The sequence below is a fragment of the Aulonocara sp. 'chitande type north' Nkhata Bay genome, linkage group LG13 (assembly GCF_057382095.1).
Source record: "Aulonocara sp. 'chitande type north' Nkhata Bay isolate Kocher_YH1m ecotype deep benthic linkage group LG13, A_spYH_male_GT1.1, whole genome shotgun sequence".
Classification (NCBI taxonomy): domain Eukaryota; kingdom Metazoa; phylum Chordata; class Actinopteri; order Cichliformes; family Cichlidae; genus Aulonocara; species Aulonocara sp. 'chitande type north' Nkhata Bay.
In genome coordinates, this window is record NC_141356.1 from 10245223 (window position 1) to 10264390 (window position 19168).

The window sequence follows — 19168 nt, forward strand, 5'->3', positions numbered from 1 at the left end:
CAATTAGCTCTGAACTCTAAATTCTCGTGGTATGTGGTAATCATTTGATTAACACAGGAAGGATTATAGATAGATGATGAATGTGTGTTCACAGTGTGTCGGATTTGGTCTTGTCTGCACTTGTTTTTCCTCGGGATGTTTCTATGTTTGTGTTTACCTCGCCATAAACAGCATAGTGATAACATTTAACAAGAGGAGATTAAAAAAAACAATATGCAGTTCTTGGGAAACATAATGAAGTACAAACATAGATAAAAGTTTCCAAAAAAAAACAGCTAACTCTTGAAATCTGTTCTCTGTACTTGATCGCTTTGTGCTGTAAGTGAATATCTCACATCTGGCTCCTATAGCCAGCAACAATGGAAAACAGTTTCTTTAATCCGCAAATCTGTGATGTCATACCAATGTGCTGTTTCATAAAGATCTGGAGGAGATGGGGAAAGGTGGCCTCACCCCAGCGGGGTGCTCTAACGTCTAACGGATGCCTGTTATTCATTTTTGTTTGCATTCACCTTAACTCTAAACGTGAGCAGTGTTAAAAATTCAGCGTGGGTTTGCAGCAGGAGGGAGACGTGTGGAGATAGAAGCTGAAAAGCTTGAATTCATCCTCTGCCCTAACGCGGTGCGTCACAGACATGGAGTCTTCAAATACTAAGCTCCAGTGTTATTATGCAGAAAGGCAAACTCTAACGTGCCGAGACTTACCGGCAATATTTTTGCATAGCTGCACAGCTGGAGAAAGGTTTACTCCAAAAATCTGATATTTGACGATGACTTTTGAGCTTAAAATTAAGCTGGGAGAGGACAGCCTATCTGTGGCTTTTTTTTCCATCTTTTTGTTGCATTATTCATTATGCAACACTAACATGTTAAGAAACTGAATGACAGTGACTGCTGCAGGATACATTTCAACGGACTCATGGCCCTAAAACATGAAAAAAGAAAAGTTCTACTTTACTTGAAGCAGATTGCATAATTTATTTTATTTATTTATTTATTTTTGTAAAATCCTACAGCTATGAGCAACAAAACTGTCATTTTTAGTTAAATGTGTCCTAATCTTTAAAAGACTGTTTAGATAAAAAAGCAATCATGCTGGCAATCGACCTACTTTTAAAGCTACAGCTGTCACTGACATATGGACTTTAAAAAAAAAAATCTACTCCAAAAAATGTCAAGTTCAAACAGGCTCCTGAGGCAAACTGACAAGAGTTCAGTAATACACACTGACTGCCAGGCAAGGTGGGGAGCGCGAGTCTTTCCGAGCTTCTTTCCAGTCACTTGTAACTGCCTTCAGCTTCAGCAAAAGTGGCAAATGGTCTGCGCTGGCATTCAAAACATCTGTGCAGCCAGACTACTGGTGGCAAGGCCCCAGAGACCTGCCTGCCTGCCTGCCTGCACCAGCCTCTTTTGAACTGCAGATCCAAATACACTGCACTTATTGGAATGGCATGTAGCTGCTATTCTGAAGAGGGATCCTCTGCTACGCCTTTGATGTCCACCACTGTGTCCAAAGCAGGCAAGCCATTCTTACCGCTCTCTGTTTTCCATTTAGACAGAGATTTTTCTAGTCTAAAAAAGAGAGCGAGAGATCTGAAGTGAAACAGGACAGAACTTGCACGCTTTGGACAGCTATGCTTCTCCTGGGCTAAGAAAGACTGAAGCCTGGAATAGAGCTGGGCTGGAAACTACTGATATAAGGGAAAATAATGAAAAAGGTCAAGGTTGGGGCAATAATGCAGAAGACAGCTGAAAGCATTTATTGTGTGTTTTAAACCCAACTCAGCCTCATCAGATATTCATGGGGTTCTATACATGATGTCAGGGGTACTCTATTAAATATTTAAGTTGTTGAACTCTTCAAGCACCTGCTCTTTATTCCCTAACGTTGGTCATTAGATTTCTTTGGAATGACCATGATGCGTTCTGGTGCAAACGGGCATCAGGAGACTCTGCAGCTACACCAGTAGAGGTAAACTCAAGGCTTCAGTTCACCAGACCTGTGGATTTTTCTAACTCATCGCTATCCTACACCAAGATCCCAGATTACGCATGCACAGAAATAAAGCGTCTTTCTCCTGCGGGTTGAATTGTGCCACGAAAACCAATGTCAGGATGATTCTTATTTTAGCTGTTACGGCGCTTACAAATCATTTATGACCGCTAGGTAATAGGATCTTGTTAGTCGTCGTCAGGTGATAGATGACACGGAAAGCGTGGTCTTTTCCGGGCCAAGTGGATCAAGCAGAGCTGTCACCCACGTTAAAGCAGCGAGCGGCCCTGCTTGGTGCATAATTTGACACAGCGGCCTGTCCTTTGAAGCGGACAATAAATAGTCTCACAACAGCTAATCACATTATGTACCATTTGTCCTGCTTAAGTGAGATGTTACAACACCTTCTCCACAATCTGAGACGTGGCTGCTGCTGCTGTTGCTGCACACACGCCAACATGTGCAGACCTCCTGCAGAGCCGCTTTGGGTGTCTACCTCTGCGCTGCGAGGCGCTTGCGTATACCACAGAGCCTCCCAGGACCACCGTGGATACTTAAAGTCTCCATTGTCCAAACATAGTGGGGGGTTTCCTGCTTGTCTGATTTGATAAGAAATTATGTCATATTAATTAATCTCACATATCAAACATGCTCCTTTAAGAAAATGTAACTTATAAAATTTACTTCTGTTTTAAATATTTTGATCAGGTGACCAGAGCGCACTTTTGGAAATCGCCTGCAGCGGAAAGCAGAGGGTACCAATATACTTTCTGGGTGTTTCAGTTTTCACCTTTCTCAGGAATGCTGTGGACGTGAAAAGCTCCACCGGATTTCAGTTTTGCGAGGACTGGTTCAGAGGGACGAAAGAGTTAACCGGGGGGAGGGCGCCTGCACGGGGGCGTTTGGTATAAAACCACCTCAAGAGCGCACAACAAGTACAGCGTGTGTCGGTAGTGTGATTCGGTTTCTCTCCACCAGCGGCCTACGACTCGTTAAGACGCACGCGAGCCTGAGTCTTCCGTTTCTGCGGGGCCCGCGGGATGGATGCGCGCTGTTTATGAAGCAGACACAACTCCGTCGAGAAGTTTGAACAGTGAAGAGCTACTTTTTAAACTACCTGCACTTTGCTTTATTCCCTCCAAAGTTAGGGCTCACCGGAGAATGCGCCGGTTAACGCGGAGCGCGCACATGACGAGAAATGCGTAAAGCGGCTGAGGTGGAAGTTGGGGAAACTGAAGCATGAGGCTCAGCGTGTGGGGGAGACACGGGGCTGCAAGTTTCCCGAGCTCGGAGAAAGGAAAGCGTTAATGCTGCACGCTGGATCGGCCCTGCAGGATTCGCTGCACCGCACTGATTGGCACATCAGCGTTGGCTCACCGCGTTTGTCTTCAGATCAAACTTTGTGAACCTTCAGTGAGAGGGACAACCTTCACGCAGGACAATACAAACATCTGCAGAGAAAAAACACTGGATCCAAACTAAAAACTCTTTCTCTCTCTCTCTCAACTATTTTTGCTGCCCCACCTCCGCTCCGTTTCCCTTCATTCTTTGTTATTTTTTTATTTTTATTTTTTTGCAATTGTGATTCCCGAAGTGGCTTCGAAGTGGTGTTGCGGCTCCTCGTCCCCGGCGGATCCGGAGATTGGAGTCTCTGCACCGGGAGGAGGCGGAGTCGGAGCTCCGACCACATCGCGGGCTCCAAAGAGCGGTCGCGTCAAGAGGATGGTGCGACTGGCGGCGGAACTGCTCTTGCTCCTGGGACTTCTTCTCCTTACCTTGCACATCACGGTGCTGCGGAGCAATCCGCTTCCCCAAGGGAATGTAACTGTGAGCCTGGATCAGAGCACAGCGCTTACAGAGGTGAGTGGGGGAAATCTGTGAGTAGCCTCGTTGCTGTTTTTTTGTTTTGTTTAGTTTAGTTTTTCCATAAGGAGACATCTTCAGGGAAATTTGACACTAAATTTGGGAAATCTGAGGGGTGTCCACTCGCAGATGGTTCTGATCAAATGTTCATATGATTATGCAGCCCAGGTAAAACAAACCTTCATTACCTGGGGGGGTTGTCCTGTGAGTGAATGGAGATTGACATACGCACGGGATGTCCCCCGGGGATCTGTGGTGAGCCAGCCGAGGGGTAGAAGATGAGGCAGGGTCAGAGATCAGTGCCCCACACCAGACACACCTCCCTGTTGTCGGGGATTTAAATGCTAGCTGCAGGCACTCCTCTGTCATCACAGGCTCATCACTGTCATCCAGGCCAACACTTGATAAGGCAGAGGGGTCAGAGCTGAAGCCCTAAAGGTGCCCACTTCCTGCCCAGGGTGTGTTTGCAGGACAAGTCATGACATTTACCCGCTTCAGGTCAAACCTTAAACTTCACTTTTTAAATCTGGTGTAATCTAGTGTAAGCAAGACTGTAAAGTTTGGAAATCTCAAGACACTATGGTCAAAAGACAGTTTTGCTAAAAGCTTTAGAAGGCGTCCCAACAAAAGTTCACTGGAGGAGACATTTGTCAACACGACAGCACTTAAGGCAGGTTTAATGGTTTTAACTGCCCATTTTAACATAAAGCATAAAGCGCACAGTCTCCAGCAGAGCCCCAAATCCTGACCTGCGGGTTAAGACGGGTCTGGGATCAACAGGCTTTTTTAGAGAGTGTTAAGCATCCTTCAGCTGCTTTTTGATGTATATTTAGCATGCTACTGAAATACTTTGTTCTTCTCCTGGTGATAAATGGGTATTTATGCCTACTGGAATGGTATCCCTGTGTAAATGCTTTAATGGGGCTTAGGGGAAATGAATGGAAAGAATTTTTACTTCACCAGATCACTGCCATCGTTGTGACACCCGCGTATATGCCAAACAAGCCCGTGTTGTGTGGGATATAAGGCCATGCAAAGCTGAGGAAATATTCCAGGAATTTATTGAATATTTGTCACATGGCCAAATGCTGGATCGGATGAGGAGTAGCAGGGAGTTTCTCCAGCTGAATCGCAGTAAAAATAAATAAATAAACTTCATTCATGCCAACTTATATCCCAGCTTCAGGATCCCGTTTGACATTCGTCCAGATTTACAAGGGAGAAGAAGCCAGACGAGCCTTGAGGTTTCTTTTTTGTAAATTTTCTTTGCTCACGAACGCTGCGACTAACTGCAGATACGCTTCACTGACCCTCCACTGAAGACCGTGATGTCATCTTTCAGCCGTGCTTGTCACAGCCCAAGGGGTGTATTGTCATCCCGAGGTGTCATATTTAAAGTGCCATTCACAGAAGAACAATTGTCAGGATGCAGCTCCATGCACCTGAAGTGGAAAGAGAAAACTCTTTTGTCTGAGGCTTATTATCATCGCTGGAGCAGGAAGGCCTCTGTGGCTGCGGGAAATCAGTTAAATTTAAAAATGAAAATGCATGCAGTCAGATTTTATGAAATTGTGCTTTTCTTTTCAAGAGGTCCTCCATGGCTTGTATCTTCACCGTTTCTTCATGTAAGCAAACATTTGGGTACGCCATGTGACTAGGGAAAGGATGATTTTCTCTTCCACCTACAGAAGCGTAGTGTTGAAAAGCATCTGGCACAATGTGGACGGCCTTCATTTCCTGCCAGCTTCCCAGGGGGAAGGACCCCTGAGTTGCTCCCAATTGAAAATAGAGTCATGCCCCTTTAAGCAGCCCTCACAAAGTGAAAAAGGGGGAAGCGGGACAAGAAGAAGAGATACTGTGAGGATGTAAAGGGGGTGGCTTGTGTGTGCAAGTGTTCATTAATGGCTTTTTTTGGGGTGGGGTGGTGGTGGGGGCATCCTGGGAGGCCCCCCAGACGAACCAAAGACTTGTGTGTGACTTTTGATCTTCAAATTAAAGCATTTTACTTTGTCGAGGCGGATCTCAGATGAGTGATCGGGAACACTGCTGATTTTTTTAACATTCAAATGAGTTTTTTCTGTGTACTGTTACTGTATGAGAGCAAAGTTAGACGTAGAAAAAAAGCACATTCTTGGAGTGGCAAGTAGGGAAAAAAACATAAAATCAATAATTTGGGGGTGTAACATTTCATGACTTGTCCTTCAACACTGCCGAGCTCATAACACGGAAATCTAGAGCGACAAAAAGCAGCTTATATTGGTGACCGATGATGTCAGAATGCTGTTCAATGCTCAATGGCAGTCAGAAAACCATCATCTCTGCTCGTGGCACCAAGGAAAGCGAGAAGCCGGCTGTTCAAAGGCAAAAGGAAAGCATGAAACAACATGAATTATTAAGTCAAGCTGACGGCTGCAACTTTGTGAGGACGGCCAGAAAAAGTAAATGTTTCTTTGGTCTTTGGTGGCAGAGAGAGAAACGATAAGACCAAGTGATTTGTAAATAACAGAGATGTTGAAGTGAAGTATCTACAGGCTGGGAATTCCACGTTTTTAACTTCTGTATGTGATCCTAGCTCAGTTTTTAATCTACTGCAGGTCTACCACATGTACAGAGACACAATTTGCCATCACAGCAAAGCAAAAGCTCTCCTTCCATTTTCTGTGACATTTGAGCAACAATCTTTAAATGATCTAGTCTGGAAACTATCTTTAAGATGGCTCTTACTGCAAATGGATACAGTGGAAAATTTACTGAATACAATTTGATAGTAAATGACTGCTTTTATTTTTAGTGCAGCACAATAGTTCACATTTATTTCAGTTTGAAATGGAAAAAAATGGAAAAAAGTTCTGTAATATAGTGCTTCCCCCCCCCTTGTTTGCAATATAATTAATGTTTAAGCCATAGATTAGGTGGAATTAGTGCTGATAAACTACCAATATTTGCCTATTAGCTGCCAAACTCTGTGTTTACAATCGAGTTGCAGCTCAGCAAGCTTCAACACTGAGCAGCAGTGACTCCAGCATAATGGAGAACATGTTAAAGCTTGACTGTAAAGTATTCACATTTGTGTCAAGACTAAATAATAAGTCTGTAGATACCCATAATATGAAACAACAGAAGATTCTGATATGACTAGATGGCATAATTGAGGAATAATCTCTTTGTAAACACTGCGACTGGGTTTTCATGGTTAAAAAAAAAGATTTCTACCTCCATGCTTTCTTTTGCAAGACAAACACGTGGGGAAAAGTCATTTTTGTGCTTTGATTAATCGTCTTAGAGTCTTTGGATAAGTTTCCATAAACGATGAGTTGTAGGGAAACGGCAAAAAAGTAACTTTTCGTAGCATTTGTATAAAAAAAGAGGTGGCCTCCCAGATAAGATCAACCACACCTGTTTAATTTGTTTACAGATGTGTGCTTGCATTTACACAGTGGACTGAAGCTGTGAGTGTTGCATTCGGGGCTGCCCCCCCTCGTCCCCTCCTCCTCCTCCTCCCTCAGCGGGGCTCAATTACAGCCACTGAAATCTGAAGACTGGGAACTTGAAAGGCAGGGTTATCACATGGGCATCTCAAAGTCCAAGTACTTGTGATACATCCAAAGAGAGCCCTGTGATGTTCGCATAAAGGGTCGATAGCCGACGCTGCTGGAATGATGTTTTCCAGTACTGAGCTCTCTGCCGTAATTGGCTGGTTGTGAAGACGTCTGTGGTTTTTAGCTGGAATCTCCTTTTTCAGAATGTCAAATTTTACAATTATGGACATAAATTGTCATTAAAACCTTGTCGTCATATGTAAGTTATAACCTTTTTTTTGTGTGTGTGGTTCAAAGCAACAATTTAGATGCATCTGCTCTTCTTTCTCAAAGTTATGGCCAGCGGTATAATCGTTGTAATTAAAGCAATCGCTCAAATTAAGAGATGGGATTTGAACGTTTTAAAATTCTTTGAAATCCATTATCACATTATCTCCATCTGGTTTTGAACTAAGGAACGCAGTGCTCAGTGGATGTGGAAGTCTTTCTGTGCAGCCGCCTCGCTTGAATACAAGTTACATTTATAATCCTTCCTCCCTTGCTGTGCCGTTCCATTTACAGCGCCTATATTGCCCCGGAGTGCACCTTGGCTGGACACAAACAGCTCCACTGGGGGCTTTTATACCCACCACAATGTGGCTGAACTGACACTTTGTCTGTGACTGGCCACCGCAACCGTACAGCGCCGCTGCCATATTCTCAGGCTTCAGCCTGGCCACAAAAACACTAGGCAGGAAGAAACGGGACGTGAAAAAAGAAAACAAGGAGCGTGATTGATGGCTTTTTTTGATCTTATTTTCTGCCACCCCACAACGGGGATGATTGCCGACTGCTTACGGCTGTCCAATTGCTCCTTCTGTGCATACCTGATAGGGGACAAACGCCTCAAGTGTCCTTCTGGGATGAATTTACAACACTCCTGTCAGTGCACCAAATGTTTTTCTGCCTACAAGATGGCAGATGTAATTATTTTTGCAATGTTTGCTTAGGTTTCTCTGTGTAGCCCCAAAGCAGGAAAACCATAGGTCCTACATGGCTCTTTTCTCCCAGCCACCATCAGCACATGCTATATATGTCTACGTTATATTTCTATGGTAAAGCAGAAGTATACTCTGTCAGTTAAAAATGGAAAAATATACAGTCTAGCTGTGACATTGGCTCTGAATGCAAGTTCTTGACAGATTATATTTTGGTTTAAGCAGGCAGACACACAGAATGTTTATCCCAGTGGCTCCTTCTTTCTGGGCTCCCAGTAGTCCACTGTCTGCAGGATTTATGACAGAGGTCATGGTTGAGTGAACCTCTGTCAACACGAGAGATCAATCTTAATGTTGCTGAGTGTGCAAACCCTGGATTTCTTACATATAGGGCTACTTAGTTTTTACAGCCAAACCAAACCAATTCGATTTTTTAAAGAAGTGATGACAAATTAACATTGCCCTCCTTTCTGTCTTCAACAGAACAACATAAATGCAAAAAGCAGCTCCTCAGCCCAGCTGGCCCCTCAAGACCGACGGTCTGGTCCAGAACACCGACTGGCCCATCGGCCTGCAACCCTCCCCTGGGCACAGGGCGGCAGCGTACACAAGGAGGGCCCCGGCGCTTTCCTCCTAGATCTGCACAACTTCCCCGACCTCTCCAAAGCTGACATCAACGGACAGAATCCCAACATTCAGGTAAACGCACGTGTTTCCCCATCTGCCAGCATGCTTTGCCGCTTTTTGCCGCTTAAGACAAGACTACTCAAGCACACAGGACAGGAAGATCAAACAGGAAGAAGGAGGATAGTTTGGCGCACGTCGTTAACCCCCTTCTGTCGCCTTTCCTCCTTCCTTTTGCCCCCCTTGTCCCTTTTCACACTTCCTGGCTCGCAGCAAAGCTGAAGAGACACGGTGAAGTCTCACGTCGATCATAATGACAGCTGAAAAGCAGATGCTAACCGGCAATGCTTCACTGCTAACCCGTGTGATGGGAGACAGACAGCAGCTTATGTAAATGTGCGGCAGACCCTTGCCCATAAGTCCCTCAGTGATGCAGATGGTCGAGTAACCGCTGCCATGTTTAAATCATTCTCCTGTCTAATCTAGCAAGGGGGTCTTTCCATTTCTGAGGGCATCGCTGCCAGATCTGAGCACGAACAAAGTGTATTAACATCTCAAGATGTGGGAAGAGAGCAGAGCAACCAATTGAGCAAGGGCGTGAGCTATGGGAGAAGGGGGGGTCGGGTGGGGGGGTGTCTTTGATCCTGAGATTCATCTGGCTTTCATGGTCTGGAGGAGGCTGAATCGCCCTTTGAACTTTGTGTTTAGGTGGAGAGAGCCCGAGAGGTGGGAGGGTGACTGCGGGGCAGGGGTAGAGTTCCCCCCTCATCTGGGAGGCACATGTGTGAGGACAGAAAACAGGGAGTGGGTAACTCTGTGTGTCGGGGTACCAGGAAGTGCCACCATCGATAGTTCAATTCTTCAATTCTTACTGACTTTGAGTCGACTTCTCTTAATGCAGGTGACCATTGAAGTGGTGGATGGACTAGAGGGCCATGAACCAGAGAAAGGCCTCCGAAAGGAAACCAAGCCCAACTGGGCTTCGCCAAACTGGAGGAACTGGTGGCCTCACACTTCGTCGTCGTCCTCCTCCTCCTCGTCTTCCTCCACTCATCAAACAGAGGAGAATGAGCGCTCTTATGGGAGCAACACAGAGGACAGCAACTTCCTCAGGCCACCGGCAGATTGGGACAGGAGGGGAAGCAAAGCTCAAACGGAATATGGTGAGGATTACAGTGTGTGTGTGTTTACAGGGAAATTTACGCACGCTGCACAATATTTGGCCGCGTCTTATTCGAGCACCAGTCCTCGGCGTTTCAACACATGGCTGTCGTCTGACGTGGAATCTGTAATTTGCAGATTTGCTGATTTAAGCTGTCACCATAATAAGTGCAGTCATCCCAGGCGAGCCTTTGGGAGCCCTTGATTGAAGCCTTTAACACTCTTTTATGAGATGGATTCCTCTGTGTTGTGGAGCTCGCTATGTGACACGGTTTGAACGCCTCGCTACATCAAAGTTCGGGAGCAGGAGCCGGGCCAGAGGCGCCGTTAAAGTCGCCACACCGTCCTCGCAAGACTCTCCCAAAGTAACCCCACAGATAAATCTGCCGGTGAAGGATTTACGCTCGCTGTCAGGCAGTATGCGTCCGGCCCGTGTTGTAGCATGCCCAAACCAACATGGTTGAACAGGAATGCGTGTGCTGTGGAAAATCTCATTTTATTCACTTGCACTACAGATATAATGTTTTTTGTTTTTTTGTAAAACCAAAGCCCGCGATTAATGTTTCTGGCTTATCGCTGTGGTCAGATCTCATTCGTCGGTCATTTCATACCACACAAATGGACGAGGGAATATTTTATCATCATTACTGTCTCGGCTTTAAACTTTATAAGCATAATTGTGGACAGGCAGTGAGGATCATCCACTCAATCGTCTCATCTGTGGTCTCAGCACAGGTTATTATCTATTTTTTTCCTTGATTTCTGGTTAGTGTTGGCACCCAGCTCTGTAATATGCTTTAAAAGGGGAGAAAGGGCAGCAGTAGAAGAAGCCTATCTGGCCTGTATTCATACAAAAAAAGCTCATAATGAGGGGCAGATGGCAGCGGGGGGCCTATAGGAAGGTTGGAACCAAGCCAGAAATACTTCCACCTCAAAATGCCCACATTATGTGCATAACGGTGATGGGCTCAATGATAATTGAACTTAAACAATAATTTCTTCCCATTTCACTTCCCATTTTCAAACTAATATATCACAGACAGAGCAGCTCAGTGGCATCCGGTGCTTTTGTGCCTGGGATGCTTAGGTAGCAAAGAAAACGTTGATTTTTAAATTGTCTCCTGGATGCACAGAAGCTTTTTATGGAATTTCCAAAATGCTTTAACTGGCTCACTGAAATTGCACATTGACACAATAATTTTGCATCAGCACAGAGAGCACGTGCATGTGGATAGATGAGCGTATGTTGTATGTGCTTTGAGGAGCACACTATAGAGCGAACCCCCTCACTTGCCCGTATCCAAAACTGTCCAGGCTAGACTGATGTAAGTTCAGCATATGGCCTGCAACAGGGCTGAGGATGTTTCTTTCTTTCTCTCTGATCCAAGACTACATGGATGGAGAGGGGGACTGGAGTAGCTGGTCAGCGTGCAGTGTCACTTGTGGAAACGGAAACCAGAAGAGAACGAGGTCATGCGGTTATGCCTGCACAGCCACCGAGTCCAGAACTTGCGACATGCCTAACTGCCCAGGTAAAATCTTATCAATAGCAGACAAAAACCCACATCACTAAATACATTATTCATAGTAAGGACACATGGTATGTATGTCCATGTGTTGATTTAGTGGTCTTTCATCTTTTGATCCAGCTTTCACTGTACTTTCATCTCTCTGAAGGTATTGAAGATGCCTTCAGGACGGCAGCTACTGAAGTGAGCCTGTTAGCTGGAACAGATGAGTTCAATGCCACAGAGCTCTTTGGAGTTGGTAAGATTTTTGCCTCCTCATGTGTTACTCCACACTATCCTTCATTCAGATGTTCTTACTCTATCAAAGGTATTTTCTTCCATCTGGCAGCAGTGCTCCTGCACACTCTCAGCATTCCTCATGCTCATGCTGTGCTCCATTACTGTGCAACAGGACAGGAAGAGCACAGCATGCAGCTGCCCACTCCCTCTTTGCTTTCTGTTCTTACTAAACTCAGCGAGCACACCTTGATTTTAAACATCTCACTTCTGGTTTCATCCTCTGCAGTTGGAAAGTGTTAGAAATTGTGTCCTGATTTCTTCCAGACACAGACAGTTGTGAGCGCTGGATGAACTGCAAGAGTGATTTCTTGAAGAAATACATGACCAAGGTGGCAAACGACCTTCCCAGCTGCCCTTGCTCTTACCCGACCGAGGTGGCTTACAGCACGGCGGACGTATACGACGCCCCCACGCGCAGAAATTTCCGCTGGAAAGACGCCAGCGGTCCCAAAGAGAAGCTGGAGATCTACAAGCCGACGGCTCGTTACTGCATCCGCTCCATGCTGACCCTTGAATCCACCACGCTGGCTGCGCAGCACTGCTGCTACGACGACAACATGAAGCTCATCACCCGCGGCAAAGGAGCCGGCACACCCAATCTAATCAGCACCGAGTTCTCTGCCGACCTTCACTACAAGGTGGACATCCTGCCTTGGATCATCTGCAAAGGTGACTGGAGCCGCTACAACCAGGCAAGGCCACCAAACAATGGGCAGACGTGTCCAGAAAACCCTCAGGATGAGGACTATTACAAACAGTTTGAAGAGGCAAGGGAATTCTAGCCCGCAAAAACACTGCCCATATATCCAGCTAAACCTCAGAAATGGCGCTGAAACCCTTTTTAATTCTGTTTTAGGTCAATTAACACATGAACTTTTAGGCTCTGAGGACAGACATACTGCTCTTATTGAACCACAAAGAATTCTAACAGAGTCAGAACCTGTTTTTTCTCACAAGGAACTTCTCTCAACATCATCACAACCAGGCGTGAAAGTCTTTTTTATCTGATTATTTTTTTATTTGGTTTTTACACTTTTAATAAATGAAAATGAAATTTTGTCAGTAATTATGTTGCCAATTGTAACTCGAGATTTGGTTACTAAAGGGAGGACTGACTTCATATTCTTAAAAGGGAAAACTGTCATTGTAGAACTGTTATTGTTATCGTGCCCGTGTCGATTGTGTGCGTGTGTGGCTCGTTCGGATCGGAGAGACCTGTGGTAATAGAATAACGACACCTCCCTCAGGAATGTGTTACCCAGTTTCCCTTAACTTTGTCATTCACAGTTATCCAGGTTTTTTTGTACGCTTGATTGTTTATTTAGCATGCACACGTTTTCATTTTCATTCATTTACCCCCCCGTAATTTAACTGTGTGTCTCTGAGGCAGATCTTCATTGTAAAAAAAAAAAAAGCCTGCATTATTTTTGTAAAGTATTTATTAAGTCGTAGCTGAGTTTAAGTCGAGCGTCTGTGGCCAAAGTTGAGATTCCTCTCTGGCTCATGCTTCGCCATCAGGGTGCGTATCCATGTCTCAAGTTAGGGTTAAATAGAGCAGAAAGAATGTGTGAACTGTACGCGACAATGTTTCTTTTTTTGTTATTTTGAGATATAAATCTATAAATAAATTTTTTTAAAGCCAGTGAATGTGTAAGATGATAGAAAATTGAAATTTCAAGCCATATCACACAGTCCTAACAGTTCTCCCTTGGCATCAGCGGGAAAAGAAAAAGCATCTTTAGCCGATCACAAGACTTTAATTAGTTCTATCCAGTGTGGCTGTCGGGACAGGCTTTTTGATGGGATTGTGATATTTCTTCAGAGGGCGAGGAGAATGCAAATTCTTTGTCTTTGGCATGTATCCTCACATTCCTGGGTAATTTCTCAGTGTACACACGCACACAGACACACACACTCGGTGCTGCATCTCTGCAGCTGAGACCCCTGACCGTTGCCTTTCCACTGAATGCTGCAGTCATTGTCACACAGTGAAAGCCATTCATGGTGCCCTCATTCCTGCAGTTTTGTGTGCAGCACAGCTGGCTGGGTGTAGGGCTTGTCTTTATAATGCAGCAGGCCCCAGCACGTTCCACACCCCTCAGGCACAACTCGCAAACGCCTAGTTTTTTTCTTCTCCCACTATTCGTAGAAATTTTCTCCGCACGCCTTTTTCGTCTTGTTTTTCCTCAAACACGATGCTTTATCAGCAGCCCACCTTCGAATACTCACTGCAAATTACATTCCATTAAAATGTAGATATTCTTCCCCTGTTCTCCTGTCCTCCTCCTGAGCGGTTTAAGGCTAAGATTACAGTAACCTGCATGGATCGTTATCTTTAGCAGCAGGTCTAGTGAACAGGCCACGAAGATCAAAGCGGGGTGTTCGTCTTTATTTTGAACCATTAGTGCCAAGCTCAAATTGATGACATACCTCCAACCCCACCTTAACCCAGTATCTCTTCTCCAGACAGGCTCCACGTGTCTCCAGAGCAGGCGATTACTCGTACACCCGACTCATTTTTCATCTCTCGTTTTGTCTCCCCTCCCCCGCGAACACAAGGCACAATTTTGGCCCGCGTAGCAGATTGAGTGTTGTGAGAGTAACTGGCATGAAAATGTATAAACTGTGCTGACCGTAGGGTGTCAGCGAGGCCTCGCTTTTGTGTTACTATTTCCACGAGTCTACTCTGGTATGTTTCAAAGGACGCAAAGCACCATATTAGTGGTATATTGTCAAGGATCCGAAAGGGCTCATTAAGCATCACCAAGATATGATTGTTGGGATTTTGTCTCTATTTTTGTTATGAGAAGGAAATCACGTCCAATGTACTTAAACAATTTTAGACCAAGTTTGACAGGGTCGGCTCTGGGAGTTCTCAGCGAACTGCGGGAGTAAAAAACAAAACAAAAAAGAAAGAAAGAAGAAAGCAGTGGAAACTTGGATGGGTTCACGTAGTACATCAAGATAAGCTTTAGGTGTTCTGCTGTGGGTTTTTTCCTAGAAATGGTTCACATTAAGACAAGTTCAGGTGGTTTGTTTGCCATGCTTTGGGAGTTAAAGAGCCCGGTTATATGGTGGCAATTGGGCATCTCTTTGTTTTGTGGTGTGGTGCAGATGTGGTGGGGCCATTTTTAGCCTCTCTCTTTCTCTCTCTCACTTTCCTTCACTCGCCGCCTTAGCTCTGCTACTTTATGGGTGGTGTAGCACAATGCAGGAAGTGTCTGGGCCACAATACCGCAGGGCTCTAATTGCACGGCAAACTTAATTAAAAGGTTAGTCTTTCGTCTTCTAATCTGGAATAGCTGACCTGGATCAGGCGTTTGCTTATCTAGCAGCCACCTTCCCTCCACCTCCCAACCCCAACCTTCGCCAGCAATGCTCCGCTTGTAACACAGGACGGGCCGTTGGCACTCTGCCCGTCACAGGCTCTCATCTGTGGCACAGCGACACAGGAGGGAGTGGGTCATGGGGGCATAGGGGCGTAAGTGCCTGCTCGTACAGCTGAACAAACAGGTCGAGCAGATATGGAACTTCTGAGAACGGTGCCTTGCTCAACCCCTGCTGCGATGACATTGCTGAGAGGGCATGATCCTCGGCTATAGCATCTGAGGCAGAACGATGACAGAGCAACTTCATGAACACACATTTTGTGACACCTGCTCTTGTCTCATTCCCTCTATAGGTCAAAAGTAAATCCACATGCACGTGTCCATCCCACAGACACCTTCTACAAAACATACATGGAGTACGGTCTTCCAGTTACAGAGATGACACTGGAAGTGCCTTAAAGACATACAAGCTCTGTACTGGCAAAGTCTGGTCCACTTGAAGATCTGCTGGTTTTAACTGTGCACTGATCACAACTTTGCAGAACTGATTTTTTAAGAGATGCACAATTTAAACAAACAAAAAAAATGATATGAGACAATAAATACATTTAAAAAAAAACAGCAAACGTAGAGTATTTGAAAAGACAGAGTTCATTTTAAATCAATCGGATCTTAACAAAGAAATAATAATAATGCAAGTACCACACACAACATCTTTGAAATCAATATAGGAAACAAGGGAAATAAAAGCTGTGAGGTCTCAGTGAGTAAAACTATTGCAGAACTATTGAAACCGTGGCTCGTTTCTAAGGGAGCCACGTGCACTGCCTGGTTTCAACCCCCTCTGTGAATACGTGTTGATGTTAGACACTGGCACAAAGTAGCAAAAGCGGTGTCGACGGGATGGTGTCCCTGAGGTGGTGAAGGAGGGGAGTCAGCATGAGCACGGAAGCTGCAAGGCCATGACTCACTGTGACAGCACCGCTTGGCATGTGAGGACAGCAAGCCAGACAGGCAAGGCTGCTGCCTTTGATCTTTATTTGCTCCACCGTCTGTTTTGCATTTAAGAGCCTTGCTGAGCGCGAGGCACTGGATACACCTTGAATGGCTCAGGATCACGGTCCACTTTTTAAAGACCCAGGATCCTTTTTCAAAGCTAAGGGGATTCAGGACGAAGAGGGATGATGTTTGAAGGCGAAGGTTTGGAGCTGAATGGGGCAGAGGGTCTCCCGGCAACACAGATTAGCTTTGATGAAAAGGGGGGCGCTCTGTAATAACACATGATCGAGCTGACGGACAATGTTGGGAGGGTGGGTGAGGGGAAAGGTAACACGTGTCCATTTGGATGGACTCTCGAGATGAAACCCAGGGTGAGGCAAGTGTGGAATAAAAACAAACACGCACAGCACCTCCCAAAGCAACCTCGCCATCCAACTCCTGCATATTATTCCACTTCACCAACATCTAATGACTGTAACCTGTTCCATGTGATTGGAAAACTGGCTGGGAAGCATTCCACAAGCAGGCACGGTGCACTGACAGGGAGGCATTTCAGCCTTCAAAAAACAAATATATATTTATCTTCTTGAGCAGCTCTATTGCACATTCCTCCTAGACACTACAGTGACCACAATCCAGAGCGAGGGCTAGCACTTTGACGAACCCTGCCCCGGAGCCTGATACAAATCACATAAATAGCTTCTCTCTCCAATCAGAGGCTCGAAATGTTTATTTATGAGGGATCAAAACAATACAACTTAAGAAGAAAACACATTTTGAGAAACATTTAAAATGGAAAATTTCAATGCCTTCACCAACACAGATTTCTTTTCTTCTTCTACTTTTTCTTTCCTCCTCCTGCAGATTTTCTGTTCCCATTTCAGTTACTTTCCAGCATGTAATTTATTCTCAGACTATACATTTTTGGGAGTCCACACTTTAGATTATATTTATTCTGTCTGCGAGGGCTTACACAAACTGCTCTCCAAATAGCAGTGAGCGTCTTATTTCGGAAAAAAGGTACGGCTGGGAGAATACGCCTCATGCCATGGAGTTTAAAAGGACTCAAAGACAGACGCGGATACGTAGCAACATACATTTTATTTTACCTTCTGAGCACTTTAGAAAGCGGTGCACGTATGATTTACATAGCTTATACCATTTTATATTAGTTGCATTTTTTCAAGTAAACAATAAACAAGCTATACCGTGGTTTCGCTGGGACTGAAAGTCTGAGCAAAGAAAAAAAGAAAAGAAGCAAAACCAGAGAAACCAAATATCCCAACAAAAGTTTCAATTCAGACAATTATTCTTTTCAAGTACAATTCTCGACAGCACCATTTCATGGGCTTGATGCATACATTAGTTTTTAACTGTACTTTGTTTTAGCAAGAAAATACACGTCTCTGTCACTGGGACTGTACAAATATAAACTGCGATTTCTATATGATGACTAACAGTCCTGTTTGGCGCTTGGGTCAAATGTTGCTGCCTGAGCACTATATATAGATATATATGTATATATAAGCATCACTCTGGAAGTGCATAGCTTCCTGCTTCTTGAGCATTTCTGCACATCAGAGAAAAGAAAGTGGCTTATTGTGGATTTTGCACATGCAGTATCTAAGTATTCACATTTAAAAAACAAAAATAAAGCAAAGCAAAGTCTATGGCTGAAACGGTTAGAAAGTTCATCAAAGATGCACATGATGCTACATTAAACAATACGCTGGAGGATTAATAAGAGCATGTGTGTACGAGTATGTGTGGAAGTTGTACGTGGAAAACTAAGTAGGCTTTGTGTCACCGTCCAACCCTTGCAGCTTTAATTCTTAATTCCTGATAACCTCGAGTCGCAGGCATTCCACTCGGTGCAATCTGACATCTTTTTAACATTGAAAAGTATTTGAAAAACGCAACAAGGTTTTGCATTTGAAATTCCTAAAAGTTTGAAAATAGTCACATCTGTTCAGTAATATAAAATAATATGAATATCCACCCTGTTTTGCCAAAAAAAACAAAATTATAGCTTATATACAAAAGGAAAGAAGCCACTTTTAGTTGAAAAACAGTAACGAAGAAAAGAACATAAAACGGCGCATCAAGGCAATGGTGCATCAAGTCTAGTCCAGGTGACACTGGAGAGCTCGGGGATAAATTGGCATAGAGTACATGCTGGAGGCAGACAGTGGCAAAGGGAAGTCCTGTAAGTGCACTAAGTAGAAGCCAACACTCCTCCCTCCTTCCTGGACACCTGTTTAAACAGCGAAACCTTATTACTTCTGGCATCACAAAGGCCATGGGGAGGTGAGGGTGGTGTGTGTGTGTGTGTGTGTGTGTGTGTGTGTGTGTGTGTGTTTGTGTATTTGAGGGTGGATGGAAGAGTTTATATTGGAGTATTGCTGAAGAAGCCCAGAAGGAAGGAAAACACGCTTCACTCCACTACACCCGTCAGCCGACACACCCCTCCCTCGATGGCCAAAGACTGTCCAGGAACTGTCCCAGGTGGCAATCTGGATATGTGTGTCTGCAGGCAGCAAAAGAAAACATTCACACAATGAGAAAAAGAAAAAGGCAGATCTATATGGAGAAAAAGAAATGCTGATAGGATTTTGATTTCTTAGATTCCTGTACAATCATCAAAGTTCAGTTCAATTGGCACCAAAGAACAACATAAGCTTTATCAGGGCACTTTACAAACTAAGGTCTTCTAATACCGATTTCAGAGAAAAGCCCAACAATTTCCTCTGAGCCAGTATTTGGTGAGAGTGGCTTAGCACCGAGCTTAACTACTGCATCCCACTCAGTGAACTCCAAATCCAACACCAGCACCCAAACCCATTACGCCTGATGCTGCACAGCTCCCGGAGATTAG

General features: G+C 44.7%; 2 protein-coding genes across 7 annotated transcripts in view; one reads left to right on the plus strand and one right to left on the minus strand.

Moving 5' to 3' along the window:
- Positions 1–19168, minus strand: part of tasp1 (taspase, threonine aspartase, 1) — an 86447-nt gene that overhangs the window by 39384 nt on the left and 27895 nt on the right. For 3 of the 6 annotated variants that reach the window (XM_086258663.1, XM_086258661.1, XM_086258662.1), the window contains exon 14: positions 17018–18820. The exons of 2 other annotated variants lie outside the window; for them this stretch is intronic. In XM_086258663.1, coding sequence (XP_086114789.1) covers positions 18728–18820 — 93 coding nt within the window. In that variant the 3' untranslated portion in view covers positions 17018–18727. Of the gene's footprint in view, positions 1–17016; positions 18821–19168 lie in introns of those variants that run through there. One more of the 6 variants, XM_086258664.1, reaches the window with a different exon arrangement.
- On the plus strand, positions 2923–13608 carry ism1 (isthmin 1). The gene is made up of 6 exons (XM_086258657.1): positions 2923–3853; positions 8856–9071; positions 9898–10159; positions 11546–11689; positions 11835–11924; positions 12230–13608. The coding sequence occupies exons 1-6, from the start codon at positions 3716–3718 to the stop codon at positions 12745–12747; spliced, it is 1368 nt and encodes a 455-aa protein (XP_086114783.1). The 5' UTR covers positions 2923–3715; the 3' UTR covers positions 12748–13608.

Bases quoted from the DNA above. Each gene is read 5' to 3' on its own strand.
- ism1 (XM_086258657.1), top strand. From the start codon at position 3,716: ATGGTGCGACTGGCGGCGGAACTGCTCTTGCTCCTGGGACTTCTTCTC. The intron at 10,160-11,545 runs GTGAGGATTACA...CTCTGATCCAAG, and splicing joins CAAAGCTCAAACGGAATATG to ACTACATGGATGGAGAGGGG. The intron at 11,690-11,834 runs GTAAAATCTTAT...ATCTCTCTGAAG, and splicing joins CGACATGCCTAACTGCCCAG to GTATTGAAGATGCCTTCAGG.